General features: G+C 44.0%; 4 protein-coding genes across 4 annotated transcripts; 2 read left to right on the top strand and 2 right to left on the bottom strand.

The window, feature by feature from the left end:
• Window positions 1–11049: 11049 nt before the first annotated feature.
• Window positions 11050–15439, top strand: FPOAC1_010158 (uncharacterized protein; the record flags this gene model as incomplete). The annotated part of the gene is made up of 3 exons (XM_044854553.1): window positions 11050–11388; window positions 11437–12076; window positions 12123–15439. 3 exons carry the CDS (start codon window positions 11050–11052, stop codon window positions 15437–15439), a joined length of 4296 nt encoding a protein of 1431 aa, XP_044701866.1.
• A 4702-nt stretch (window positions 15440–20141) lies between these two features.
• On the top strand, window positions 20142–21404 carry FPOAC1_010157 (uncharacterized protein; the record flags this gene model as incomplete). The annotated part of the gene is made up of 1 exon (XM_044854552.1): window positions 20142–21404. One exon carries the CDS (start codon window positions 20142–20144, stop codon window positions 21402–21404), a length of 1263 nt encoding a protein of 420 aa, XP_044701865.1.
• Window positions 21405–21547: 143 nt separating this feature from the next.
• Window positions 21548–22605, bottom strand: FPOAC1_010156 (uncharacterized protein; the record flags this gene model as incomplete). Its single annotated transcript, XM_044854551.1, has 4 exons — window positions 21548–21672; window positions 21736–21888; window positions 21945–22248; window positions 22303–22605. The coding sequence occupies 4 exons, from the start codon at window positions 22603–22605 to the stop codon at window positions 21548–21550; spliced, it is 885 nt and encodes a 294-aa protein (XP_044701864.1).
• A 749-nt stretch (window positions 22606–23354) lies between these two features.
• FPOAC1_010155 (uncharacterized protein) lies at window positions 23355–24774 on the bottom strand (the record flags this gene model as incomplete). The annotated part of the gene is made up of 5 exons (XM_044854550.1): window positions 23355–23423; window positions 23572–23873; window positions 23931–24086; window positions 24139–24667; window positions 24745–24774. The coding sequence occupies 5 exons, from the start codon at window positions 24772–24774 to the stop codon at window positions 23355–23357; spliced, it is 1086 nt and encodes a 361-aa protein (XP_044701863.1).
• Window positions 24775–27624: the final 2850 nt, after the last annotated feature.

Raw genomic sequence — 27624 nt, 5'->3', positions numbered from 1 at the left:
AGATAACGTGCTTGATAAGCGAGTGAGTCAGACAAGCGAGTGGGTCAAAAATCCCTCACCTTACAACATTTCAATCTGATCAGATACTTCTTAACCAGCAACTATGTCACAGTCTTCAAATGAAGCTAGAATTCTTCTTGCCCTTCAGGCCCTTCAAAATGACCAAAATCTTAGTCTCCGACGCGCCTCAGGTATATATAAGGTTCCATTTGAGACCTTACGCCGCCGCCAAAATGGCATTCAATCACGACGTGATTCCGGCCCAAACTCGCGGCGACTATCTGATCTGGAAGAACAGACTATAGTTCAGTTTATTCTTGACCTAGATTCGCGAGGGTTTCCCTCGCGAATCCGTTTTAATGGAAGAAATGGCCAATTCTCTACTTGCAGACCGCGATGCATCACCTGTCGGCAAGCGCTGGGCTCATAACTTTATAAAGCGACAACCAGAGCTAAAGACGCGTATCTTTCGGAGATATGACTATCAGAGAGCTAAATGCGAAGATCCGACTATTATTCGTGGCTGGTTTCGGCTTGTACAGAACACAATCGCTAAATACAGTATCCAACCAGGTGATACCTGGAACTTTGATGAGACCGGCTTTATGATGGGCCTTATACAGTCCGGGATGGTAGTCACAGGCTCAGAAAGGCAAGGAAGGCCAAAATCAGTGCAGCCAGGAAACCGTGAATGGATTACTGCAATTCCAGCGATAAATGCCGAAGGTCAATCGATCCCGCCGTTTATCATTGGTTCAGGCCAGTATCATCTTGCAAACTGGTATCGAGAAAGCAACCTCCCCGGCGATTGGGTTATTGCAACAAGCCAAAATGGATGGACAAATAACGAGCTGGGTCTTGAGTGGCTAAAACACTTTGATCGATCAACAGCGAAGCGATCAGTTAGTCTCTATCGTCTCTTGATCCTCGATGGTCATGAAAGTCACCACTCTGTCGACTTTGAGAGATACTGTCAGGATCACAAGATCATTACACTTTGTATGCCTCCTCATGCATCCCACCTACTCCAGCCTCTCGATGTCGGGTGTTTTTCAGTACTGAAGAATGCTTATGGTCGAGAAATAGAGCATCTGATCAGATGCTCTATAACCCACATTCTAAGACCGAGTTCTTCCCAGCCTTTTATGCCGCTTTTCAAGCTACCTTTACAGAGAGCAATATCCAGGGGGCTTTTAGGGGAGCTGGAATTTATCCTCTTGACCCAGAAACCGTCGTCTCGAAGCTTGATATACAGTTACGGACTCCAACGCCTCCTGGGGAGGCAAGTCAACCACCAAGTCCATGGGTTTCAAAGACCCCAAAGACAGCAACAGAGGCTCAATCTCAATCTGAATACCTTACCAGACGAGTTATTATGCATAAGAGCAGTTCCCCAGAGTCAATAATTGAGGCTATTAAGTCAAATACAAAAGCAACATTGGCAGTTATGCATGAGGTTGTCCTATTAAGAGATCAGGTCCGAAATCTTGAAGAGGCAAATGCAATACTAAGCCGGCGCCGGAGGGCAAAAAGAACAAGACTACAGAAAGGAGGAGCGATGACTGTACAGGAAGCATTACAATCAATTGATCAGATAGATGTGAATACGCAGGTAGTGGCAGAATCATCAAGAAGTGGTGGTCGAGGAAGGTCGGTTGGACCGGGTGTTCGGCGTTGTGGTGTATGCGGCAAGACCGGGCATAACGCAAGAACATGTCAAGAGGATATTCAGGCCTCTGGAGATGAGTATAGTGAGTAGTTATAGTCAATTGAATGAATTGAAGCAATTTTATCATCTAGATAATAAAGAGGGTTAAGATTTTTGACCCACTCGCTTATCTGACTCACTCGCTTATCAAGCACGTTAGGGCTATTCTCCTTTAAATATTAATAAATATAGCTTGCCTTTAGTATACTTTTTTTATAAAAGTTAATACTCTTTAGTTTTTATTCTCTTTTTACTTAATCTAATTAAAAGCTCCTCTTTATAGTAATCTAAGTCTTTGCCTTTAGATAAAATACTAAATCTTTTAATCCTAGGTAATCTAGTCTTTATAGAGAATACTCTTTATAAGAATATTTAACTCTTTATAAAAGAGTATAGCTTTAGTATAATAAAGTATAATAAGTACTTTTATAAGGGATAGCTAATATAGTATTTTATTTAATATAATTAATATAGGGATTTTTAATTAAGTAAAGGCTTTAGTCTTTATTAAAGGAAATTATAAAAGTATAGATATAAGTGGCTAGTTATTATAAAGGCTCTTAAGGAAGGTAAATAGTTTTTCTATTAATATTAAGATATAGAATATTATATTTATAATTATTCTCTAAGTAAGATATTATTAGCTTATTTATTTTATTACTGCCTTATTTTCTTAGTTAAGGTAATTATTAAATCTATTAGCTACTAAGTTAGTATTTAAGTGTGGAATATATAGGCTATTATAGAAGAATAATATTCTAAGTTAATATTTATATAATAAGATATTTATAATACTTAGGCTTTAGTAAGCTAAGAGAAGCTTATAGGCTATTTACTTACTGCTGCTTTATTTAAGCTTTTTAATAAGTAAAGAGTTTTTTATATTATAAAGTAAGTATTAAATAAGCCTAGCTATTTTCTAGGCCTTATTTAAATATTTTCTTATTATATTTAGATATAGAAGCAGTTCCTAGAGGTAATTAGCCTTAATAATATATATAATATTAACTAATTTAAGCTTTTACTTTTCTAAGTAATTAGGTAGACTTATCTTAGTATAGTATTTAATATTACCTTTAGTCTTATTAATAATAAATAATAAGAAGGATTCTAGTTTTTTATAGAAAGTATTTTTACTTTTCTATTAAAGTATTTAATATAATAACTAGCTATTATTATTATAGACTTTAATAACTTAATAAAGGCTACTTTAAATAATTAGTTTTCTAGAGTCTAGTAATAGCTTTATATTTATTATATTAACTTTAATATTCTTTTTTAGTTAAAGTAAAAATAAATTAAAAACCTAGAGAATAGTAATAGCCTAGATATTAATAAGGTAAATAAACCTACTGAACCTTAAGTTACTTTAACTTTATATAATTATATATTTATTTTAATTAAATCTTTCTTTAAGGTTCTTTATATTTATTAAGGGGTTTTTTAAATATAGAAATAGGTTTTTTTTATAGAGACTAAAGAAATATATAAGAAAATATAGATTGCTTTTTATAAGGAGTTTAATAATTAATACTTTATTCTATAGTATCTTTTTAATACCTATATATTAGTCTATACTTAATAGGCCTATTGCTTTATTTATAAATACTTAAACTATAGTATCTATATAACCTTAAGTATAAAGGCAAGTAATAATAATATTAAGAGCTATTTATTAAATAGGATAAGCTATTTTTATAAGTTAGTAAAAGTAATATAAAATATACTATATAATTAAGAGTATAATTTTAAAGATATTTATAAAAATAATAAGGTTCTTTAAGATTATAAGTTCTTTAGGTTAAGCTTTAATTACTTAGGTAAGCTTTAGTTCTTTATATTATTAAAGTATCTAAAGCTTATTAAGAGCTAATACTAATAGGTATATAAAGTACTGCCTATTAGAAAGAATTCTAATTCTAGGCCTTTTAACCTATATATAGATAAATACTTTATCTTAATTAAACTTAGTATATTATACTATTATATAATTTACTTATATATATACTCTATAAAAGCTTTTATAAAGTAGGATATTTACTCTTATTAATAACTTTATAAAATATTCTCTTAAGATTTATATTAAAAGTGTCACGGGCTGAGTCCGGCGGTACGGGTGGACAGGGAACGCTTCGGGCGTAATAGGTTCTATTGCTACGGATAGGCACTGCAGGCAGGTCAGGCTCTATTAACAAGACGTAGCTCAAGGAGCTACGTTCAGGATCTGACTGGCGGTCTAACTAAGGTTACGGCGATAACGCTATCGCCACGTGATCTGATCCACTTGTGGCTCTAGGGTAGGTTGGTCTGACTTCGAGCTGTGACAGTGCCCCCCTCTTTAGCATCGAGCTCTGCCGAGACGGGCTACTGTGGTCCGGGCTTGTCAGGGTATCTCCTGTGGAAGTTCGCCACGATCTCTGCAGCATTCTCCACGTAAGCAGCAGGGACTTCTGTTGGGTCTGCATATCCGGCCCATTTCACAGTATACTTCAGCCTGGGGCGGCCTCCTCGGCCTCGTCTGTCCCATCGGGAATCCACAATGTCTTCAACCTCCCACTCTTCCACTCCTTCGGCTTCTACTGGCGGTGGCGGGTCTACGTTCTGACCGGGCAGCGGATTGGTGGCAGCTGGCTTTAGCAGGCTCGTGTGAAACACGGGGTGTATCTTCATGCTGGCGGGCAGTTCCAGTCGATAGGCGTACGGGGAGATGACCTTGCCGATCTTCAACGGGCCGATGTTCTTCCAGTCTAGTTTCTTCTGTGGCCTAAGGGTCTTGATATTCCTGGCGTCTAGCCACACTGAGTCCCCTACTTGGTATCGTCGGGCAGGTCGTCTGTGTCGGTTCGCTTGGGCTTCGTAACGGGCTTGTGCGGCAATGCTTTCTGATCTCAGGTGCTCTAGGATGTCGTTCATCGTCTTTGCGAACTGTTCTGCGTCTCTAGTGGCTGGGGTTCCTCTGACTGTAATCGTGGGTTCAAAGCCCATTCGCGGGTGGAATCCATAGTTTGCAAAGAACGGAGATACGCCGGTGGTTTCGGATTTCAGGGAGTTCGCTGCGAACTCGGCCAGGGGGAGCCATCGGTTCCAGTCGTCCTGTAGGTATGACACGTAGGCTCGCAGGTACTGTTCCAACACAGCGTTCAGGCGTTCAGTCTGTCCGTCGGTCTCAGGGTGGTAAGCGGTGGATAGTAGCGAGCTGATCGACAGTTGTTTGGTGAGCTTCTGCCAGAACTCCGCTACGAACTGGGGTCCCCGGTCCGATACTATAGTCTGTGGGAGCCCATGTAGCTTCCACACTTCCTTCAGGTAGTAATGGGCTGCGTCTTCGGCATCGCAGGTTCCTTTGCATGCGATGATATGTCTCATCTTGGTCAGGCGGCAGGCTATAATCAGGATGGCGTCATTTCCTTCGCTGGGCGGCAGATGTGTGATAAAATCCATTGACACATGTTGCCAGGCTCGTTCGGGGATAGGCAAGGGTTTCAGCACACCTTGCTTCGCTTCTCGGGCTGGGTTGGCTCTTCGACACGTATGGCAGTTCTTAACCCATTGTTCGATGTAGGCCAACATTCCGGGCCAGTAGTAATCCCGGGAAAGCAGGTCATAAGTGCGGGCACGACCTGGGTGTCCTGCTATAGGGTGTTCGTGGCAGGCTTTCAGCAGGGCGGTCTTGAGGGCGTCGTGGCTCGGGATATAGATGCGGTCCCGGTACAACAGTCGTTCCTGGACGATCTTGCACTCTGCAAGCGTAATCTTCGGGTGTCGCGGTGCGTCGGTCCTGAGGGCTTGTAGTATCGACTGCAGGTCTTCATCGGTCTGGTATCCTTCGTTCAGCAAGCGGTCGATCTCTTCTGGTAGCTCTATTGAGAGTGACGGCTCCTCGGGTGTTGGTGCGGGTTGGTTCTGTTGTAGTGGGTGGCGGATGCGGGCTCTCTGGACTCGTAGCGGCGGAAGTTGCCAGTTCTCTTTCTTTAGGACCACCTGGCTTTGGTGCGCTAAGCGCTCATCCCCCTCTTTAGGGAGGTCTTCTGACCTCCTGGTCAGGGCATCGGGTTTAACTCCCTGTTTCCCAGGTCGATATGTGATCTGGAAATTAAATCGGGACAGGAACTCAGACCAGCGGGCTTGTCGTCGGTTAAGTAACTTCGTCGTCGTAAAGTACTCCAGGTTCTTGTGATCCGTGATCACTTTTATCGGTGAGGGTGCCCCCTCCAGTTCGGGTCTCCATTCTTCGAAGCAGCGAATAATGGCCATGAGTTCCTTATCGTAGATCTCGTAGTTGCATTCCGTGGACGTATGCTTCTTGGAGAAGAAGGCTACCGGGTGCAGCCTTCCGTCATCGTCGTATTGCGACAGCACACCGGCGGATACATAGTCAGAGGCGTCTGTCTCCAGGATTACGTCCTTCGTCCAATCGAAGGGGCGTAAGATCGGTGCTGATGTGAAGGCTCCCTTCAAGTCTCGGAAAGCCTTTTCGCAGGTTTCGTCCCAGACGAACGGTACGTCTTTCTTTGTCAGGTGGTTCAACGGGGCTGTAAGCTTAGAGAAGTCACGGATGAACCTCCTGTAGAAGTTCGCAAATCCTGTGAAAGCTTGTACATCTGTCAGGCAGGTCGGGGTTTGCCAGTTCTTAACAGTTTCGATCTTTGCAGGGTCCATTCGGATGCCGTCTCGTCCCACGATAAGGCCTAGGAACTTGGTTTCCGTAACCATGAATTCGCATTTGGCTGGGTTTGCGAATAACCCGGCAGCTCTCAGTTTTTCAAGCACCATCTTTAATTGCTCGACATGTTCTTCTCGGGTCCGGCTATAGATCAGGATATCGTCCAGGTACGCAGTGCAGAATATATCCAGGTATTCCCTCAGCGCATCATTAATGTACCGCTGGAAGGTCGCGGGGGCTCCTGTTAGGCCGAAGGGCATAACCAGTGACTCATATAATCCGAATCGGGTGCGGAATGCTGTCAGGTACTCCTGGCCTTCCTTGATACGCAGATTATTGAAGGCCGATACGATGTCAATACGGGAGAAGTATTTCATACCAGACAGGTTATTCAGGGATTCTTTGATCAGGGGGGAGCGGGTAGCGGTCCTTAACCGTAATATTATTCAGGGCTCGGTAGTCCACGCAGAAGCGTAGACCACCGCCGGGTTTCTTGACGAATAGTACCGGGGAGGCTACAGGCGACGAGCTTGGGCGGATGAATCCTTTACGCAGATTCTCGTCTAGCCACTCTCGTAGGGCTGTCAGTTCGTTCCGGGACATTCCATACAAGGGTCCAAACGGCAGTTTTCCTCCTGGGGTTAGCTCGATGTGGTGGTCTCCAGATCGGTGCGGTGGTAGCTTCTCTGCCTCCTTAGGCGAGAAAACGTCCTGGAACTCTCGAAGTTCTTCCGGCAGCACGAATGCCTCTGGCTCAGGCTTAAGCAGGTAGTCCAGTTGCTTCAGGGTGACGGTGAAGAGGCGGTAACGGTCCTTCTGGCTGTATATTCGGGCGGTTCGCAGGGAAACCGGGAGGATATCCTTTCCCTCCAAGGCTGGTGGGATACTCCCTTTCATCTGGCGCATGAACTTCTTCGGGACGGTCTGTAAAGCCTTAATCCTTGTAGGCTTGGTTGGGGTGTTGCAGAATTTCTGGCAGTACGGGCTGTTAAATGTGAACGTGTGGGCCGCGAAGCCCACCTGCGGGTCGTGTTGCTTTAGCCAAGGCATTCCCAGGACAATAGGGTAGCTGGCTAGCTGGGTCACGTAGAAGATCATGCTCTTCTGCTCGTGATCGGCAATGCGGAGTCCGGCGCGGACGTAGTAGGCGACCTTCCCGCTCTCGGCAGGTCGCCCGTCGAACACTTCAATCTCGAAGGTTCTCTTCAGGGGTCTAAACTTCAGGTTCTGGGACTTAGCCCAGCTCTCGTCGATAAACCCTTTTCCTTCCGCTCCGCTATCGGTCATAGCGTAAGACGGAATTGGTTCTCTTCCGGCCACATTGAGGCTGGCAGGCAGTATCATCAGGTTCGAACGTTGGTTGTTCTCGTTCTCAATCGGGATTCCATGAACGGAGGCGGCGGACAGTTTAATCTTCGGTACAGTAGGTGCGGGGAGGGGAGCCTGGCGCCGACTTAAGACAGGCTCACCCCGTTTTCCTGGCGTCCTCGGGAGTGTCTAGATCGGCGGGAACTGGCGCGGCTGGATGTAGGCGAGTGTGGAGACGGGGGCTGGCTGGTGCGGTTGGGGCTATAAGCGAAGGTGGCTTGACGGAGCCTGGTTGGACGTGTGTCAGGTTCGGGACAGTCGCGGAGGTAGTGGTTGGCTGAACCGCAACGGAAGCACTGGTTGTTCTCCCGTCGTTGGTTAGGGCGGTTATAGCGGCGCTGATTGCTGAGGTCCATAGGTTCTCCGGCTGGTTGGCGGTTTTCGGGGGGGCTTCTCCCTCTACGAGGCGATGGGGACTTCTTTCGGAGTGTCTGGGGGTACTCCTTCAGCGGCATATTCGTCTTTCGTGACGCAGGCTGTGGCTCCGCTGCGAAGCGGCGTCGTCGGTTTTCCAATTCTTGTAGGAAGGTGGCTAGGTCGTGATATTTATAGCTAGGCGGTGGGTTGTGTATAAGCATTCCGCGTAGTTCTCGGGAGACAGCTTGTTCCAACAGGGTAGGGAGGGCCTCTTCTGACATTTCTCCTTCCAGCGCGAGGCGTTGGAACTCGGCGAAGAAGGTGCTGAAATCCTTGTGAGTCTGGCGAAGGCGGAATAATTCGGCGCGGGCATTATTGATCCGGTTCGGGTCTCCAAAAGCGCGTTCTAGTAGATCGATAATATCCTGGTAGTCGGGGAGTTGGCATTCACCAGCTTTAATGTGCGGTAGGACTTGTGCATAGGCGCGTCCCTTAAGACGGCCAGTTACATAGGACATTCGGGCGAGGCGTGTCGGGAATCGGTCGTGGTTAGCTTTTAGTTTTGAGTGTATCTGGGAGACGAAACGGCGTAGGTCGCTCCGTTCGCCCTCAAACTTGTCAGGGTCGGGTAATCGTTCGGTAAGACTGGTTGATTCGGTAGATCGGGAAGAAGGCGGAGGAGTCGTTCCCATAGGAGTCGCTACACGAAGCTCAGCGGGAGCGCTAGTCTCGGGGGGTTCACGGATAGTAGGTACGGTAGGTCGGGTGGCGTCGAGGGCACGCCGTTCGGCCAGGCGGGCTTCAAAGAGGGCGTCATCTTTCTCTTTCAAGGTTCTCTTGGTCTGTTGCTCAACATATTCGAGTTGGATTTGTACAGCGTCGCGCTCTTTAGCGATCCGCTGGAGGGTATGCTCTCGATCCTGGATTTTCTCTTGGTCGGCTTGGAGCTGGTCCTCGAGGTGAGAGATACGGTTCTGGGCTTCCTCGGCGTAGGTGTAGACACTTTTGAAGTACTCGAACCAGTCGTCGAGATGCTCGGGGGCGTGGGCTCGGAAGGAGTCTGCGCCATCTGGCAGGAACGGAGGAAGCGGTCTAGCGGTCATTGCGTTCGGCGTCCAAACGGTAGGAGCTACGTAGTGTCACGGGCTGAGTCCGGCGGTACGGGTGGACAGGGAACGCTTCGGGCGTAATAGGTTCTATTGCTACGGATAGGCACTGCAGGCAGGTCAGGCTCTATTAACAAGACGTAGCTCAAGGAGCTACGTTCAGGATCTGACTGGCGGTCTAACTAAGGTTACGGCGATAACGCTATCGCCACGTGATCTGATCCACTTGTGGCTCTAGGGTAGGTTGGTCTGACTTCGAGCTGTGACAAAAAGATCCTTAACCTAAAGATTATTATATCTCTTAAAGGGTAGCTAAAGAATATAAAGTAAGGAGTGCCAGTAGACTTTATACCTTCTATAATATCTTAAGAAAGCAGTTAGGCCTTAGTATCTTAGCTATAAATATCTTAGTCTTAAGTGCCTAGGTCTTAAAAGAGAAAGTATAGCTGCCTACCTAGAAGCTAGAATAAGTTAACCCTAGAAAGGGAGAATAAGAGCTAAGAAATTATTACTATTTAAGGGACTATAATAGGTAAAATTATTTATATTAAGGCTAGGAATACTATAGGTATTTATATAAGTAGATAGAGAATTTAGGTAAGTATATAAAGAATAAGAAGTTAGTAGGAGTTATTATAAGTAGATAAATATAATTTATATTAGAATTAAATTTATAATCTCTTTAATATATCTTTTATATAAGACTAGACCTAGTAATAACCTTTTTTTTATAGTAATAATAGGATTATTAAGTAAGATTATTCTTTATAGGAATTATAAAAGTATTAGTAAGGTAATATTTCTTTAACTAATTAAATTACTTAAAAAGTTATATATCTATAAGGTTATATATCTATAGTAAAAGTATTATATATTTCTATTAATTCCCTAAATTTTTAATAAAATATTAAATTAAAATTTCTCTTAAGACTTTAAATTTTTTAATATAAATATAATTTATATAATATAAACTTTATAATATTAATAATTTATAAAAAAGATTTCTATTAAACTATATAAATAATAATAACTTTTTTTTTATAATTTTAATTAATTATTTATTTAAAATAATTATTATTTAATTAATTTATAATATTAATTTAAATTAAATTAATTAATTTTAATTTCTTATTAAATATAGCTAATAACCTTTATAAGTCTTATATAATATAATATTAATTAAAAGAAAAATTATTAATAAGAATATTTATTTTATAATTTTTTAATTTAAAAATATTAAATTAATAATTAAAAAATATAAAAATATTAATAAAATTAATATATTATAAAAAGAAATTATTAAATTATATATATTTATAAAACTTAATAGCCTTATTAAAATTAAATTAATAGCCTTTATATATAATTTCTATTTTATTTATATATATAGTTTTATTAAAATAAAAAAAAATTAAAAAAATTAAAAAAATTAAAAAAATTAAAAAAATTAAAAAAATTAAAAAAATTAAAAAATAAATTAATAAAGCTTAAAGCTAAAGGCTATTTTAATATAAATAATCTAGTTAATTAACCTTTAAATTCTACTCCTATTATAAGAGATTTATAATATTATTAACTAGGGGCTCAAGTAGACATAATTATAAATAACTGTCGTGGATAAATGAATAACGATAGTAAGCACATGTAATGTTAAAGTTGAGTTCCAAAAATATTCTTAACTTCTGGCCTTGTAGGTATTTTCAACCCCCTTGACTATATCAAGTTCATGATTGGTCTGTTTACCCGGCTCCGCTGCAAGGCTGACAGCACCCTGAATGTCAGCCTCTGATCTCTCGTATTCCCCGCTTTGCTTATCACAACGGCTCGTGACGCCTAAAGAAGTTACAATGAGTGAAACAGCAAGTCTTTGGGTAAAATCCCGCGAATGCCTTCCAGAACATGTGAAAGAATGGCTTGAGAGCTTTGAAGACAATGTAAAACCTGGCTTGACAGCAAAAGAGCAGGTTGATTGGCTCATCAGTGAAACGGAACAAAAGAAGACCGAGTTCGAGAAGACACGCCTTCTTCATTTTGCGGAGACAAAGAGCAATAGATGGGACTTGCGAAAGTATTTTGACCGCATGGTCCATTGTCTAAACAAGTTCAAGGCCATAGGCGATGTGGCATCGTCTTTTGACCCTGTCCATGCAGCTCTTCCGTGGGCGGCTTTTCGATTCGTCTTGCAGGTAAGAGAAATGATTCATATGTTTATGCAGATCTAATATCATGTATAGGCTATAGTAGCAGAGAAAGAGTTCACAGAAAGCATCTTCGAGCTATTGTCGTTAATCCCTCATTTTGTCATTTCAGGGCATGTTCTAGAAGTCGTCTATATAAACGACAAGACGCATCTCGAGCATAGCCATAATGGACCATCTCTGCGCCAGCAATGCGTTTACAATTTGAGCCAAGAATTAACCAAACTTTATTCATTACTTCTAGTAGCGCTTGAGTATTCTTACTCGTCCTTCATACTCAAGAAGGGGAAGCGCAAGGTCTTGGCACTTTTCAACTCATCTGAGCCAGTGGGTATCCTCAACGAATTGAAAGCGCAGTTCAATCAGGTCTCGAACTGTGGTCAAGACTGTGGCCGTATTCTTGCTTATGCATCATCTCACAAGTACTTGAGTTTACTTGACGAGGTCAAACTCTCTATCGCACATCTAGAAGACCGTGTCTTGGAAGCACTTGTTCGCATCAGTGAGCAGGATCGCTTAAGGACTCTTGGAAAGATTTCTGCTATTCTATTCCGAAGCCACCACGAGGAGGTGAGAAGAAAGAGGACTGGGGGTACTTGTCAATGGATTCTCAAGAAGAAGAAGTTTCTTGAGTGGGAATCCAATGATGCAGCTCTAATGGTGCTGTACGGTAACCGTAAGTAAGCAATTGGCTTCAACTGTCAAAGTCTAACATCCTGTAGCTGGTGCGGGAAAGACATTCCTCGTCTCCAAAGTGGTCGACTATTGTTGCGAGAATGCCCTGTCCGATGAGGCAGTAGCCTACTTTTACTGCAAGCGTGATGAGGGGAACAGGAGAAATCCTCAAGACATCCTTCGTAGCATCTTGCGGCAGCTTTCAACTCCGGTGAAGCAAGTGGAAAGTGGAAAGATTCACCAAGCTCTAAAAGGGCTCCCCGACCGTCTAGAAACCAGCGGTATGTCCTTCGACATAGCAACTTGCCAAAACCTGATTGAAACACTTATCGGTGATTATTCGAGAACCACTATCATCATTGATGCACTAGACGAATGCGAGAGGGACAGTCGAGTAGAACTTATGAGGGCTGTTTCAGGTTTGCTGAATGGCAACAGCAGGACTCGCATTTTCATATCGAGTCGGACCGATGATGATATACGACGCAACTTTCAAGACAAGCCTATTATTGAGATACAAGCGACTGACAACGAAGCTGACATAAATTCATTTGTGCAAGATGAGCTGTCGCAAGACCCACGATGGGGTGGCCTGACACCAGAGCTTCAGAAACAAATTGAAGCAACTTTCCATGACAAAAGTCAGGGAATGTTTCAATGGGCAGCATTGCAGGTAAAGCAGCTATGTCAATCGACAGTGTGGAATCAATCAAGCATCAAAGCCCATATCTCGAATGCGCCCAAAGGTCTCAGAGCAGCTTATGATGTTATCTGGGATCAAATAGGGCAAAGGACATCTCATGAAGAGCAGCAGGCGAGACGAGCTATCAAATGGGTCCTTTGTGCCTTTGAGCCCCTTGGAACTGCCGAATTGTCCAGGTTGTTGCAAATAGATCCTGATACCGACGATACAGCACCCGTTGAGAGACTTACCAAAGAGGACATTCTGGGTATCGGCGGCAACTTACTCATACACGATGAAGAACTGAGAGTGTGGCGGTTTTGCCATTTATCAGCACGAGAGTATATCGAGGAAAACCATTACGCCATGGTCGAGGCTCACCGCCATGCTGCCACTGCTTGCCTTCGAAAGCTGCTTCAGCCCCCAATACCTGAAGTTGAGAACCCACGAAGTATTGAGCCTCATGAACCTTACTTTCGGCATCTTGCTGGCGAGGTTGAACGCGGAAGGTCTTCCAACTGGGACCACAACCTAGACGACTACGTTTTCTGCGAGGTTCTTCATCACGCAGGTCAAGCTGACTCGCCATCGCCTGAAAACACTCAGTTGGCTTCTTTGCTAAGACAATTCTTTGGATCGATAGACAGGGAGAGTCCTGTCTTTTGGTACTGGAAGGACTCTTGTCTATCTTTAGCGAAGCGCAGGTCTTATAAATCGGGTTGTTACGTGTCATTAGACCTTCTAGCCGTTCGTTCAAGGTCTTCGCCTTTAGAAGTTGCTGCTGTCTTTGGACTTTTTTACTTGCTGAAGGCCTGGTGGGATGAACTGGGGCCCAAGTCAAGTGATGGGGCTGAAGAGGGTCCGTCACTGCTCTCACTGGCCATAGAATTTCGACATGAACGCATCTGGAGATATCTTCTTACCAAAGACGTCAAAGCTGATAACTGCGTCCTCCGACCATTGAAAGTTGCCATCAGGGCAAACTATCTGCCTGCTCTGGATGCACTTGTTGAGGCAGGCTTTGATGTAAACGACGTGGATCTGAAAACACCACTCGCAAGGTTGTTGAGGCGAGCCGACAAGCCGGAAGTTGACACAGCACTCAAGTGTGCTTTAAAATGGTCCAGTGATGAGAACAAAAAGCCCGTTTTGCGAATGCTTCTTGATAAAGGAGCGAGTGTGACTTTACGGACTCCACATGAAAGCGCTCTTGAATTCGCCATCAAGACATCAACTCCAGATATTGTGCGAATGTTACTAGATGCTGCCACACAAGTTCATGACCCCACAGAACTCCTATACTTTGCAGCTCACAATAAAAAAGACGACTTGGTTCCCTTACTAGTTGAGCTGGGTGCTGACGTCAACAAGCGAGTGGAAGGAAGGACGGCATTGACAGAGGCATTGAGACGAAGAAACACACCATGTGTGGTCTCATTGCTAGATGTTGGTGCGGGAATAGATTTTAGCTATCGGGAAGATCGAGAAGCGGTCACCAACGACTGCGGCTCTAAACAACTCATGTCGATGCTCGAGATTCTCGTGCAGACAGGCGCAGATCTGAACGCAAGCGATGGCAGAGAAAATATTTTGCTGTCAGCTCTTTCTTGCATAAACGCATCGCATACGTCCATTGACGACTACAAAGACGTTGTCCAGTGGGCCATAGACAACGGCGCTGACATAAACCAAACTCTCCCCGAGGCTGCACTCCCAACACTTCTATGTACTGTAGCGGCAAAGTACAAAGCAGCTGTGGTGCAAAGCCTACTTGATGTCGGAGCAGACGCAGCTCTCAGCACAGATTTCGGGTTTGGAAGTGCTTTGATCGCAGCTGCTTTTCATGGAAAACATCAGACATGTCGTTTTTTACTCAATCAACAAGGAGTTGATGTCAATCAGCATCACCGTTGTTTTTTCCGAAACGCTTTGTATGCTACCATCATGGGTCATTTGGACTATCTCGACATGGACGAGTGGGATAGAAAGTACAAGATATGGGATCTGGAAAGCCGTCTAGGGTATACCATCGAGTCCCCTGATCATCTCGCAGTCATGAAAGTTTTGTTTGAGAAGGACTTACATCTTTACCTACCAATCTATAACTCCCTTGAAGTGCCGGCTCCTCTCGTTTATGTTGGGGGAAACAGATATGAGATCGGAGAGTGTTGCATTATGAACAATGCAGTATACCAAAGCGGTCTATCCAGTTTATGGTTCTTCATAATATGGGAACTACATCATAGCGCAGGCTCCAAGGGTCAATTGCAACCGCTGCTGCATCGTTTGCACTTCCCCGAATACTCTAAATTGAGGCCGAGAGTTTTGGCAAAAGTGAAAGGGTGTTTCAAACAAAGACCTGACTTTGTCATGATCATCACCTTGCACAAAGATCACTCGCAGCTGAACGTTTTTCGGGTGCCTTGGAAGCGTCCCAATGTTGATTATGAGTTCAAAGATTGTCGGTGGAAGAGATACACTCCCCGTGAGTTTGGTGGCGTCGACGACACTGTTCCGCCCTGTAGAGATGACGGGATTTCAGACATGAAGAATATCCCTTCTCTTGACGAGGTTGAGGCCCGCGGGGCAAAACGACACGAAACTGTGGTGTTATGGCTGCTTGTGCTGGTCTTTATCGGTTGTTTCGCATATATCATCAGTCTAGCTATGGAGGCTCACTGACATAGACGATACATGCATGTGGACAAGAGATATGTACAGTACAAGTTTGAGAATTGGATATAATATGACCGAAAGTCAATACTGATTCATTCGAGATCCAAAACTTTGTGAGGTCGGGTACCTGTTCTTGTAAGTAGAACCAGATATTACATCGCGAGCATTAAAGGAATCGCCGATATGATGTAAATTGGGGTACTTGGCCATCTATTGTTTGAAGGTTTCCGAGGCGTCGATAGTCATATACCATTTGACTCAGCAAAGTGCTGCAATGTCCTAATGCCACGAAGAGCAACACATGTCTATTTGATTAGACGCCTGACCAGAGTCGTTGTCTAAACTTTTCTCAGTTAATTACCAATTTCTGCGTGATATTTTACGATATGTATATGCAGAGTTTATTGATCGACTAAAGATAGTAAAGAATCACAATTGATCATGAAGAAAATGCAATAGAGATGTTAGCAGTTTCCCCGTCTAAACCTGACGCACTGTCACAAGAAGGCATAATGTCTCTCGTGCCAACCTGATGTAAGAGACTCCGTATAATCTGCCTAGGGTGTCAACAATATGTACCAGTGACTGTCTGTAGGTAGCTAATGCTAGATTGTTTGTGAATTCACCTTATTGCACCTTTCACTGATCAGAGATACTGCAGCTGATGGTTAATTATGAATTCACTATGGTTGGCTGGAGTTAGTAACCGGAACTAACTAGAGAGAATCGCTACAAAGATGAAGTATATGCGTATATAACCTTTCTCTTCGGTCAGTCTGGTACTGGTGTGTCCCTCTATGACCGAAAGGGCAAGTTTCGTTCCTTTCTTTATTTCGCAAACAAAACCCCGAGACATAATGCACAATGTTCCTCTCGTCCAAAACATCAATACATTGCTGCGTCGTTCCCGTCACCCCATCCCTGCCTACATCCTCTCATATGCTGATGTACTGCAAAGCTTTGAACTTTCTGTTCTCTGTTTTCGCCTCTATGAGTCCCCTCATCATATCCCCACAGCGACAGTAGCTAGTTGTTTCGATCACGATGGCCGTCAGTAGGTAGGGATTATCTCCCCTGTTCCTGGGGCCCAGAGTTTGTCTTTCTTGATGTAGATATATATGAACTCAACAATATTTTACTAGTGATCAAGTTTTGCAGCCAGGAGTCTTGTCGCATCCCTTAGAAAGTTCTTTTAGAGGATTCAGATGGCAAATTGACAACCTTATACAATGCCATGAACCCAATATATAATTGGTGTTCCCTCACTCGGTGTCACTTATAGATAGAATGTTTATGATGAGACCTGGAACTTAGAGGATACAACGAGGTTATGCACATGCTCGCGTCATCAAGATAAGAATTCTCAATTCATCGGCATCGGTCTCTTATCTCGGCATCATGGCAGTATTGTTGAACACTTTACAACTATGATCATGCTTGACAAAAGGTGGGCGACAAACAACAGCATCTATCTAATTGGCAAGGTTATGTTATGTATTGGTGGAATAACGCCTGTGATGAAGGTCAGAGAAGCGCTGGTGGTCGGGGAAACGAAGAGCCGGAGACGTATCGGCGATAAGATAGCGGGTGAGACATGACAAGCCGAGCTAAACCGAGCTAAACCGAGCCGGGATACTGACGACGTGAGAACCTCAACAGCCTTGCCGAGTAGTGCTGCAATTAAAGTAAATTGCAATACGCAAGTGCAGTGCGGTTCTTGAGTAGCATAACAGAAAGTCACAAGGCTTAGTCTTATACTCCTTTCTGAACTTCTACTCATGGTTATACCTCAATAGACGCAAGCGTTGTCTGCGTCTGAACATGTCACTATCAATTCACCGGTACCATTGTCGTATATGACGCGTAGTATGTCTGAGACCATCGGATATTAAACGTGAGAACCACCATTCATGAGCGACGCTATCTCAGAATATTGAAGTTAATACCGCTCGGCGTCCTCCAGCTCTGTGCTACCTGTTCAAACTGGAGAAGATGGTGGACGAGAAGGAAGTGTAATACATCGTGCTTAGAAACTCTGATTTATCCTCATTCGATGTCACAATGACATGAGAATGCATAATCCGCTCGTCAATAAATCTCTCCAGTATTGCGTGCCAGCATGGAACTTGACTCCAACAGGTAATTTCATGAGCCCAATTCTAGCTAGAGTTCCTAATATCTTTCTCCGTTTCCATATTCACCGGTACTGTCCCGGTTACCCCGCACATGGCAGTTATGGACGCATTGAGTGGTTTCATGGCATACAAAAACACTACTGCAAGTGAGACAAGAGCACACAACGTTCATTGTTCCAGTGCAACTTTCAGGTTAGCCCATTTGACGCGTGGCATCCAACGTTGGCAAAGTCCAAAGTCGTTCCAGACGTTGGGCAATTGAAATGGCGTTAAAAGCAGTTGAGCAATATCCTCTCAAAGTTATACGCCACCTGCGAACCAGTCAAGTCACTTTACCCAGATTTCACTGTAGCGCGAAAACAATGAGGGGTAATCATCTTGACGCTGGAAATACATCGACTGACGAAAAGAGCATTGACGAAGCAGCTTTGGAGCTCAGATCCATGGAGTTCAGTTTTATCAGCAACTTCTTGTCGCAAATGGATCAAAACCACGCAAACTTCCACAATTCTTACATGTGCTTCAATCACTTTCATGGCCAATATCTTCAGTGTCAACAATTCCATGCAGACATCGGCGAGTAAAGATTTGGATCTAACTCATTAGACAGAGTCAATCGATCACGACATTCATATCGGGAATGGTGTCAATTGACGGACCGGTCTAGTTGTGGCCCAATCGCCCAACTGGGATGATTGCGTTTAAGCTTAGTAGATCTAGTTCTTCCATTTCGATGACCCAGTCGGGGCGCAAACGAATTAGCCTGTATGCATCTGATCGGATCGCATCGTGATAATACGAGATGTGGCTTCTGCCGCTGTTTGAGAAGTTGTCTATTATTATTTGGTGCTTTTTAAGGCATAAATCCTAAAGTATATATTAAAAATTAATATAATAAGAAATACTATTTTTAAATCTAGATATTAATAAAGATCCTATTTAAAGGTATATATTATAATTTATAAAGTTAGAATTATAATAATTATTATAAAAGCTCTTATTCTTTCTAAAGGTTAATTATTAAATATTTCTTTATTAATATTAATATTAATATTAATAAAATTACTATATAAAATAATAAACTTTAAAGTCTTTATTAACCCTAATTATATATTAAATTAAAGAATTATTTATAAAAGCTTAGCCTTTATAATTAATTTTATTTTTAAGGAAAGATATTTAATAAAGTTATTTAATAGCTATATTTACTTTTAATATAATACTTTTATTAATACCTAAGGTTAAGATATTATTAATATAATTAATAATTAAATTATTATCTTTATTATTTTTAACTATAATACCTTTAATTATATAATTAATTATTAAATTAATAAATTAAAATTTAGATTTTTACTATATAGAGAAAAGAAGGCCTTAAAGGCCTTTTATAATATCTAAGAGAAAGATAATATTAATATATTAAGAGGTAAAATATTTTAAATAAAATTACTTTTTAATCTTTAGAATAATCTTTAATAAGAAAAATAAGTTATTAATAATTTATAAGGTATTTAGTAAAGATAATATTATTCTATAAAAAGTTTATTAAATTAGAATTTATTATATTAAGAATCCTATAAAGTTAAAGGAGGAAGATTCTAAGGAAGAAAGGAAAAAGCTTATAATTAACACTGTAGCTTTTAATACGATAAAATTCAACACAATGTTGAGAAGTTGTCGTTGCTCTGATATGATTGGCTTCCGTTCCGATGGGTCGGATTGCCACTGATGCAATTATTCCGCGACGCGACCGTATTGGCTTACGCGGACAATTAACTATTGAGTGACAAGGTTCAATAGTTAAATTTTAAGCTTCTTTTTCATCCCCCACCACCACGGCCAAACTCTCGAACACTATGCCTTTTCGGTGGTGAAATGGACATTATGGGCAGGAAACCATTTAATCCAAACGCCACCCATACGTAGCTTCAACGTCTGAGGCTCCAGCGACATCAAGTCAACCACATACGTTATCATTAGAGTTCCACTCACATGAAGAACGGACATATCTAGTATTGATTGATACGAGCATGTGTTTGAACAACCTGCAGGACTTCTTTTCGATAGTTTGGCAAGCTGAGAAAGCTGTGATGGGTGCGACAAAGTGTTAAGACACTATGATGAATACGATGCATATGCATGGGATAGCGCAACTGAAATCCCAAGCGACATACTCCCGTTCTCTCAATTCAGCGAATGGACGTAGTGGTGATTGAGTCCCAATATCCTCAGTTGTAATTGTTGCATGCAGGAGAAAATATTGAACCTTAATTATGTTTGGGGGATACGCTGACCAAAATGTTGGGGTAGAGAAAGAAGCCGTAAATGAAGTTTTCAGCTCCATCGGTTCAGCACTAGACTCGAGGTAACCAATTTATGGTTGCATACAGGAATCACAAAGATCACATCAAGACTACAACGTGAGCAAAATATCAGTGCATAAAAGAAGACCTAACTGCTGTCTCCAGAAGTCTGAATTCTGAACAACTCACCTTTAACAATCCAACAACAATATCTTTTCAACACAACAGACACACAACAGTCGATATCAACACCAGCACTTATCCAGCATGAAGTTAGCAGTCGTTGCTCTCCTCACTGCTGTGCCAGCCATTGTGGCTGCCCCGAGACCTGAGGTCAACTCTGGATCCTCTAGTGCGCCAGCCAGGCGTGGGGAGCATGTTCCCTCCAGGCGAGCTTATCCAATTGACAGGCATTCCAGGAGGTGGAATGCCTATACCCGCGATGCTTACCGCCGCCGGGTTGAGTACGATTCTGATGAAGAAGAGTACTCGAGGCCCGTAAGCGACAGCCGCGGAGGACGTGGGGGTGGGCGTGGGCGCGGAGGTAGCAGTGGAGGACCAGGTCGTGGTGGTCATCCTGGAGGTGGTTCAAGTGGTTCAGGCGGCCGACCTGGTAGTCCTACAGGTGGTAGACCAGGTGAACATCCAGGTGGTGGACCAAGACCTGGTCGACCTGGAGATCAACCTGGAGGTCATCCTGGCGGAGGAAAGCCAGGTGGTCAACCTGGTGATCGACCTGGAGACCAACCTGGAGGTCGTCCTGGCAATCAGCCTGGAGGTCATCCTGAAGGCCCAGGAGGAGGAAGACCTGGTAGCCCTGGAGGACAGCCAGGCGGTGGTCGACCTGGAGACCATCCTGGAGGTCGACCTGGCAATCAGCCTGGAGGTCATTCTGAGGGCCCAGGAGGAGGAAAGCCAGGCGGTCAACCTGGTGGTCATCCTGAAGGCCCAGGGGGAGGAAAACCAGGTAGTCCTGGAGGACAGCCAGGCGGTGGTCGACCTGGAGGTCAACCTGGAGGAGGAAAGCCGGGTGGTCAGCCAGGTGGCCCAGGAGGAGGCAAGCCAGGAGATCAGCCAGGTGGAGGAAAGCCAGGTGGCCCAGGTGGTGGAAAGCCAGGAGATCAGCCTGGAGGAGGCAAGCCAGGTGGTCAACCAGGTGGCCCTGGAGGAGGAAAGCCAGGAGATCAGCCAGGTGGAGGCAAGCCAGGTGATCAACCAGGTGGCCCCGGAGGAGGAAAGCCAGGTGGTCCTGGAGGAGGTCAGCCAGGTGGCCCAGGAGGAGGAGGAAGTCAACCCGGCGGTGGAAGCCAGCCTGGTGGAGGAAGTCAACCCGGAGGTGGCAGTCAACCCGGAGGTGGCAGTCAACCCGGAGGTGGCAGTCAACCCGGAGGTGGCAGCCAGCCAGGAGGAGGTGGTGGAAGCCAGCCAGGAGGAGGTGGAGGAGGTGGTAGTCAACCCGGTGGTGGAGGAAAACCTGGTGGAGGAACCCAACCAGGTGGCGGCGGTAAACCCGGTGGTGGCAAGCTCTGATTGTATTCTACTGGCAATAGCTAGCTGTATATCAAGTTGGAAGACCCAGCTGGCTCTATATCAGACTGACAGAAATGGACACAATACAATATTAAATACTTTTGCAATCTATAAATACGCTCTATCTATCTTACTTGAGAAGCCTAGTTCTTCGTGTCAAAGGTTTCTTGCGCGGTCTCATGTCTAACTGGCCTGTTCACAAGTGGCTTCAGTCCAGGAAGTGCAACAACAGTGATAGCAAGAGCCATCTCCAGCATACTCAGCGGATCTAATTTCAATTTTAGATACCGGGTTCCAATACGAAGGGTAACAATGTAAAGAGTGAACTTACAGACGAGGTTTTCCTGTCCAGTGCCAACCTTGAGTGTGATGAATCGAACCATGGTAGTACAGATCGTCAGAGCTCCAAGAATGAAGGTAACGGTAACACCAGTAGATGACTTGAGAACTCCTTGGATGAGAAGGATCAGAGGAAGGGCGTAGACTAGGAGGCAGTTGTTAATTCACGAAAATAAAATCGAGTTGTCCAGTATCACTTACCAGCGAAATAGCAAGCCAAGTTCAAAGTGAAGTTGAGAATGAAGGGCTCAGGTGCATAAAAGACACTGCAAGCACCCTCTTCTTGGGACCATTGAACAGAAACATCCTTTCCACAGAAGAAAGTGTCGTCGAAGAGAATGACCAAGTATGAAATACACACAAAGGCAGTGATACCGTATAAAGTCTTTCGCATGGCGGAACTGACACCGTTCGAGGGTAGGAAGTATGCCCAATAGAAGGCCAACATGCTCAGTTTGGGAAACCCCATTCCGAAATCGTAGAAATAGTTCGACGCAAAAGAAATCTAGGTGTTTGCGTCAGTTATCACTGTATGGTGATTCCATCTTGATACTCATACCTTTGATAGCTTGACTGATGTCTCGTATTCATCCAAGACGCCCATCTGGTATGTAAGTGTGTCGCAGATAATGAGGGCCAGAGCGTTGATGGCTGAGACGACCAAAAGCCAATCCGAAGTATCGAGTTTCTCGCGAGCGCGGAACAGACGGGCGTAGATTCGGAGGCCGACGAAGATGTACGATACTGCCAGAAGGATCCATTCCGAGATCCAGAGGGACGTAAGCACAAAACAGAAACACAGTGTGTCGCAAACGGGAAGATGACTTACCATGCAGTCCTTTCCATCGATAAAGAACGCCATGTTGAGTATTGGCAATTGCGTATCAAACAACAAATGGTAAATGTTGATATCGAGAGAATGAAAGACGTTGGATAAAGCAGATCGGGTTTAAGCTATAATTAAAAAAAAACCATTTTCCTTTTATCTGGACCCTGCAATGTTGGACACCACTTGGAACAAAAAAAGAATCCACCTCGGTTACGGGAAAAGACCGAAATAGGTCATCAACAGCGAACGAGTGTGACACCAAAAAGAAATTTGGGAAATGTGGCGCGATATTATCCGCTGCGGATGTGTGGCACATATCCAGACCAAAATGCCCAACACCAATCGCCGACAAATAATCGTATCAGAACGTCCCCAAAAAAAGAAATGAGTTCCAACGGGTCTTCAACGTCTTTCATGGGTTAAAACGGACAAGACTGGGTTTTAGCATGGGACACCCCAGACAACATCCGCAATTTAAGCAAAGTCATTGGCTCGCGGCTTCTTCCCCGTTGGACCGGTTAAGCCGCAAACCCCTGCACAACATGCTGACATATGATTTGGAGAGAGTAATTGAGACGTTGCATTTGTTGGTTGGTTCAGTGTGTACAACAGCGCAGGAGAGAGGCAAAGCTTCATTTCTACACCAATGGTAAACTACGTGCGCACACCTCGAGTACGGAGATAATTCTTACTTTAGGTTCTGTGCCACTTTGCGAAAATGAGAATGGAATGGATGGAAGATTAATCGTGTGAAAGGATGACAATGAACTTTTTTTTAGTTATTACAAGTGCATAATCTTGAAGAATGGCAAATCGCTTTCCGTTATATCCGGGTAGTTCCCTGAGAACTCCTGTGTCGCATTAATTGCTTCCCCCCCTTCTGACAAGGGCAACAAGCAATTGTCCAATAACAAAATGGTATTATCCCGACCGCGCCCCTGTCCTTCTTTCCGTCCCATTCCAATCCCCATCCTCCCTCGGTTGGTAAGTCACGCTTACGCGGGCCGACTTGTAGATCCCTTGGAGATTCGTCAACTCCACTTCACTACCCGAGTCTTCCTCAGGTACCGCCGCTATGCGGGCAGTGGTCCCATAAGGCTCAGAATGGTGATCCCGCCCGCTAGAAAGCTTGTTGAAATGATTCGACGATGTAACCGTCGCTGGATGCTTGTGATATCCGGAACCCGATTGTGTTGTTCCCTGTTTTGTGGAGCGTAGACCGAAGCCGTGGAGGAGAGACTTGAGTGCAGGCAGAGACACCACGACGATGGCAGCCGCTAGCTCAGTCATTGACAATACATCTGAGATAAAGATATAAGCAAGTGTAATAAACATTGTGATGACAGATCAAGACTTACAGACATTCGTCCATGCGTGAATTGTGTCAATGGTGACAAACCTGCCAATACTTGCTCCTACTGTGATAATCCCCGATGCAAATATGGCAACAAGACCTGCCATGTAGCGTCGACTAAGTTGAAGGCCGAATAGAAGAGGAAAAGGTAGAAGAAAGACTGTGTTCCCATGTCAGCGCAGTAAAGTGGAAGTAAGCTGACGAAAACATACCCAAAATGTCTGAGACGAGGTTCATTCCCCAGTCAATGCGAAAGACCATCTTCGACGCAAACGTGCTGCAGTCACCCTCCGGATCCCAGTTAACCGAGACATTAGCACCGCACCAGAAGGTATCTAGGAAACAAGTCGTTATCATAAAGAGTCCGGTCAATACCGTGCTTGCATAGAGCGCCTTGCGCAACAATGGGAGTGTCTGTGGAATAAGCTTGAAGTAAAGCGCCAGCAAAGCCAATTTCGGTAGATAGATTCCAGTATCGTAGAAATAGTTCCCAGCAAATGAAATCTTTGCCAAAGCGACTTGGTCTTCAATACTCCGTGGTGGCGCTTCGGGATCGTACTCGTCCATTCCCCCCAAGTTATACGCAGCTGTGTCGGTTCCAAAGAGAGCAGCGGCATCAAACCATGATGCTATGAGAAACCAGTCACTGACAGTGAGGCTCTGTCGTTGACGAACGGTTCGAAGGGTCAATCGCGCAAGAACAAGGACCGATGCTACCCCGAAAAGCACGGCCTCGATGGGCTGCAAGATCATGTAGCGTTAGCAAGCGAACATGATATAGGAAAGGATTTGCAATGTGGAGTTTGACTGGGACTTACCACGACGGCCTCTTTAGCGACGCCAGGCATAAGAAGTAAAAGTCAACAAGATAGTAACTGTTGCTAGCTTTATCAGTGTTGGTAATTTTGATCTAGAGTTGGCTCTTAACGAAGATGGGAATGGCGTCAATTAAATCCAGAAGCCCCTCCCGTGTTGTCTGACATACATGAAGGCTGAGGGCGGCACGTCAAACGTTCACTCTACATCAGCACACCCAAACTTTAGTATACGGGCAATAATGAAATGTACGATCTGTTTTGTGTGGATGTCCCGTGAAAATAATCTCGGAGCTCGCATACGCTCCATTCTGTTTCATACCAACTCGGGAACTTTTGCGGAACAAGCATATGCATCCGTCTCAAAGTGGTATAAATAAGGGGTAAAAGGTGCTTATGCTCGGCTGTTCACTTACGCGGCGGCTTCAATTGAAGAATGTGGTTGGTCCCATCTTTAATCCGTTTTGTTGGGTGATTTTCGAGGCGTAAGTCCCGAAGTATACATTCTTTAATCCGTTATGTCTACAGAGTCTACAAAAAAATACGGTAAAATGCAAAACACATGCATCCACTTGTCACTTGCTGCAACTAACATGTCCAATCTTACGGCTATAAAAGTAGGAAAATTGGGGGGATTACCGCCGTCGCATGAGAGTGAGTGGAATTCCACAAACGAAAGTGTTGGTTGACTTCAAGACCAAAGTCCCTTGTCGCGCGTTGGATTTCTCATTTCGGCCCTTTGAAGCATGAGGGTGCGGCACCGAAGGAACCAACTCCGCGCATTTACGGCACGGTTGGAGGAATTCCCGGGATGTGGAAATTGCGACAAAAAACCGCTATAGTGATTGATATCTGGCTAATGGGAGTCTCGGGGCGAATTCCGAAGTGATCGACATGGCCGAATATGTGGACCGGTAAATCCGACCGTTGGTATGTGGATCAATTGTGGTGGAGGAGACGATGGCGTTAGTGGTCGTATTGCAGCAGTCGGATGAACAGAATAAGTGACCCAGTTGCTGTCACTTCATGTCCTTAACTTGACTGTTTTATTCTGCCTTTAGTCCATCTCGTTACCAGCACTATGATAACCGAGAGTAACCGGGTCGGGTCGAGCCCAGAGTGGGTCGCATGTTATTCACATCATTATCCCGTGATATTGGTGAAGCCGCGGCCGGGAATTTCTAAAGACCAAAGGTCATGAATTATTTCTTTTCTTGTGACAATATGTTGCAGTCTTTAATCTCAACCTCATCTGCAATTAATTGTCAAAGGAAAAACACAGAATGATGGAGAACATTCTTGAAGTAAACGCTTTCCTTTATGACAGTTCTTTTATTTGAAGACTCGAAAGACATGCAATTCCATATTTAGGGTAGTGGTTGCTATCCAGACGCGATCACGGATAAAGCTTGTCCCTTTCCTTGCGGAGTTTTTGGAGTTCCATTCCAGAGGCTCACAAACACGTGACCAATATCATCTCGAAGGCTTCGGGTTCGAACCCCACTACCCCAGCCGTAAGTCTTTTTTATTAACAATCATAAACCTCAGTGTATCATACAAAGCTCATTGACTTGGAAAAGTAAGCTTACTCCCAGTGCTGCAATTCTCATTGCCCCCAGTTAAAAATCTACAGTTCAGGCCAGACACAATATATTTGTTTATTCAGCTCGCATAACCAAAAGGTAACTACCACACTGAATTGTTTAAACACATCAGCCGGCACTCCCAAAACAATTCATCTTGCTATCAAAGGTTGATATCTGAAATCTGCCCAGTCATGCTGCCGTTTATCATTTCTGGTTGCATCTTGGACATACAAGCTTTGTCGTATCCATCAGCAAGCCTCATTATGTCACAAGCGACCAACAGCTGTCGGGACAGATGTGAGGAAGACTGAAGGCTCGGGTTTAACCACAGACAAGCTGCATTGTCGTCCATGAGTCGATGGAAAGGATCAGGTTGTAAGTCATGTCAATGGGTCAAAGTTGAATCAGTAGCATAGAGGCGACACCATATAGTTCTGGAGTAAAAAAGACAATATATGCGCTGACAGCTGCCAAATTGTAAGCGTTGGGTAGCTTAGCTGAAGAATTGCTTGAAGTTACCTGTTGGGAGTCAATGTGAAGGTGGTGCGTCCGAGCACCCCGTCTTCGAGCTCGTTGGGACGTCAGTCCACAGTCTAGTCGTGGTGTCAGGCCGCATGTTGTGAGCCGCGCGGTTTCTTATCTAGAGTCGTATTAGTCACTCATGGCATCTTCAATTTCGCCTGAGAAAAGGCAACGAAAAGAGCTGGGCTACATGATGGATTGTAGTCTGGTGGTTTATGATGAGCCAAGAGAGACGTTGGGTACGACATGTTCTCCACAGAGGACATTCCTAGATCACGTCACGTTACGTTTCACTTTCCCCATCGACCAATGCAGAAATGGCGTCTCGTCCAAAGTTCATATCATTATGTAATCAGTCTACAATACAATTATTATTCCTTGTGCTATCCCAGAGTGTATGTTCTTTGCTGGATAGAATATAGTAGAACAATTCATTACCATGCCTTAATTCGATATAACAGCAGAAGCCCAACGAAAAACGTCAGCCAAGACCTCCTGAACTCTGTCACCACCTTAAGCTACATTAACAACATGAAGGAGATCTAGAGACAAAGAACCCGTGTTGGGCTCATGGTCATCCAAAAGAATGATGGCAAACTCTTGTCAACACCTGTACATTCAGCGACCATTTCAGTCCATGTATGATTTGACTTTCTGGCATTCCTAGCAAGCCCATATCCTGCTCCCGGAAGTCGTATGCGAACTCGCGGGGTTCGTATCTCGTCCCCTGGGAGCTTTGCGTTACGGAACCCGGGGTACAACATACAATCGCTAC

This window comes from Fusarium poae, chromosome 4 (genome assembly GCF_019609905.1).
Source record: "Fusarium poae strain DAOMC 252244 chromosome 4, whole genome shotgun sequence".
Lineage (NCBI taxonomy): Eukaryota > Fungi > Ascomycota > Sordariomycetes > Hypocreales > Nectriaceae > Fusarium > Fusarium poae.
The sequence above is the reverse complement of the archived record's forward strand: the minus strand, read 5'-3'. Positions and strand labels throughout refer to the sequence as shown.